The 2394-nt window shown below is 61.1% G+C and overlaps 1 protein-coding gene across 1 annotated transcript in view; it reads right to left on the bottom strand.

Moving 5' to 3' along the window:
• Positions 1 to 464: 464 nt before the first annotated feature.
• Positions 465 to 2394, bottom strand: part of LOC102383987 (histone H3-like centromeric protein A) — a 3150-nt gene continuing 1220 nt past the window's right edge. The window contains exons 3-4 of the mRNA XM_006036613.3: positions 2239 to 2316; positions 465 to 1730 (exon numbers count right to left, since the gene is read on the bottom strand). Of these exons, the coding sequence (XP_006036675.1) occupies positions 1596 to 1730; positions 2239 to 2316 (213 nt within the window). The 3' untranslated portion in view covers positions 465 to 1595. The remainder of the gene's footprint in view (positions 1731 to 2238; positions 2317 to 2394) is intronic.

Genomic DNA, 2394 nt, shown 5'->3' with positions numbered 1-2394 from the left:
TGCAAAGCTTTGCAAATGTCCCTGGGCCGCAAGGTCACTGGAGGCCGGCTTGGTGGGCCAGTAGGGGGAGCTCCTGCGTTGATCCTCCCACCTCACCACGCCCATCCTCCTGCCAGACTCCATGCGTCTCCCCAGGGGCGCCTAAGCCCTGGCAGACCCCCCATCGAGCCCCACCGCAGAGTCCGGGGGTAACGTGTGCTGCCACCACCCTGAAAGAGAGAGGGGACCTTCTAGGTCCTGTGTCCTCGGGGAAACACAGGCCTAATAGTCCTACGGGTACTCGACCCAATACAAGCACTTGGGGCACTTCCCCAAGTCGGGGGCCAAAAAGGACAGTCTCCCTTAGTCGGCTGACCCAAGGGGCCTCCTGGGCATAATTAAACCCACCCCTCAGTAAGTCTCCTATGCCAGTCACAAAGGAGAACGGTATCGGTTACAGAGGGTAGGGGTAGAAGAGGGTAAGAGGTAGAGCAATATCAAGGGATTACCACTGACAAAACAGTCTGGCTGAGGTCGCCGTTTGATACGCAAATGCATCGCTGGGAGCTGACTAGCTCTAGAAACACTTACAAGTATCGTGCAGAAGATGGTAGAGATCTGGCTCGGAGATTTCCAGAGAGAGCGTTTCGGTTGGATCAGACTCTCTCCCTGTGTCCTGGTGTTTGGGCCGTGCTGGAAAAATGGCTTCTCTCCCCCTTCTCCTTGGACCAGGTTCCTGTATTGCCTTTCTGGCCTCAGCAGCCCAGGCCAAGAGAAGCCAGCGGTGTTGGCAACTAGCCAACCGATTTAAAAATCATCGCTGGGTACCTGGGCCGAGGAGCAGGGGCTTTTCCCTCCCCCCACTCAGGTGACCAGAGGGCCCACATCCTCGGCACCAGGCTTTTGTCAGGTAGGCAGGAAGGGAAATCCCCCCTCCCTTAGGAATTTGACCCCAGTGTCCCAAGCTGACCAGGACAGGTCTCTGGACAGACACACAGATGCTGGCATTTCTGCCACAGCCGGCACCACTTGAAAAATCCAATATTGCTTTAATTTGGCCTTAAATTAGCAGAGAAAACAATGCATCGCCAAGACTACAGCTCTCCAAGCACCCCCCCGCCCCCCCAGCTAAAATCATGGGGAAGAAGAGGGACCAGGGCACGGGTAACTATGGAAGAAGGAACTTTGGGGAGAGGGGGTAAGCAGGGATCCCAGGGGGCACAGAGCTGGGGAGGGGGCAACTAGGGAGCCTGGGGCAAGGGGGGGCAGGAGCAGCCGTTGTTGCCATCTCCTCTCCCCCTGCCTAAGTCAGGGCCCCGAGATCCATGATCCCTCTCCCCCACAGGGGGTTCAGGACCTCCCCACAGGGCTCAGCACTCCCCACTGGAGTCAGAGCCCCTCCAGTGGGGCTAGCTCAGACACCCCCAGGGTTGGGGGGGCAGAAACACAGGGTTGGGGGCACCAGGAAGGTTCCAAAACCCCCCTGCCCTGGGGTAGATTTGCGGGGAGGAAACATCTTAGTCCAAATTAAAAGCCCCCAGCTGCCTACCCTGCACAGCGCAGGGCAGGGGAACTGTGGGGTGCTACGGGGTGCCCTGGCTGGAGGGCCACAGAAGTCAGCCCAGGCCCTCATGCAAACCGCGGATGCGCCGGGCCAGCTGCATGTCCTTGGGGAAGAGGGTGACACGCTTGGCGTGGATGGCGCACAGGTACGAGTCCTCCAGCAGGTGCACCAGGAAGGCCTCAGCCGCCTAGCAAGGGGCACAACAGGGGAGTCAGCCGTCAGGGGTGGGGCTGGTCCCTGAGGCCCCGCCTCCTGCCCTGACAACCCACAAAGCCCTGCTCCCAGCCTGGACACACCCCACCTAGGCTCTGTCCCCTACTTGGATCCCACCTGTGGCTCCACCCCCTGCACAGAACCCACCCTGAGGCCCTGCCCCCTGCCCTGATAATGCACAAAACCCTGCCCCCTGCCGGATACCTGCCCCGATGTCCCACATTTAGCCCAATCCCCACACACAAACAACCCACCAAGCCTCACCCCCTGCCTAGGCAACAGCCTGTGGCCCTGCCCCCTACCCAGACAGACCCCTGCAGCCCTGCCCCCTGCCTGGACACCCCCCACATAGCCCTGCCCCCAGAACAGACACACCCCAACATCCCCCGCCGCTCCCTGGGCACCCTCCACAAGCATCACCCCTGCCCTCCACACCCCCCAGGGCCTGGACATGCCCCAGGGGTGCCAGCCCCAACACTCACCTCCTGCAGGGCCAGCAAGGCCATAGCCTGCCAGTGGAAATCCACCCCCCGTGTGTAGTTCAGGCAGATCTCCCGCACCTGGGGGGCAAGGGGAGAGAGTCAGAAAAGCTGGCGGGGGGCATGGTTTGGGGGGGGGGGGTGGAAGGACACGAAGGG

The sequence above is a fragment of the Alligator sinensis genome, unplaced genomic scaffold (assembly GCF_000455745.1).
Source record: "Alligator sinensis unplaced genomic scaffold, ASM45574v1 scaffold184_1, whole genome shotgun sequence".
NCBI lineage: Eukaryota > Metazoa > Chordata > Crocodylia > Alligatoridae > Alligator > Alligator sinensis.
Note: the sequence above shows the minus strand (reverse complement) of the source record. Positions and strands in the feature narration are given on the sequence as shown.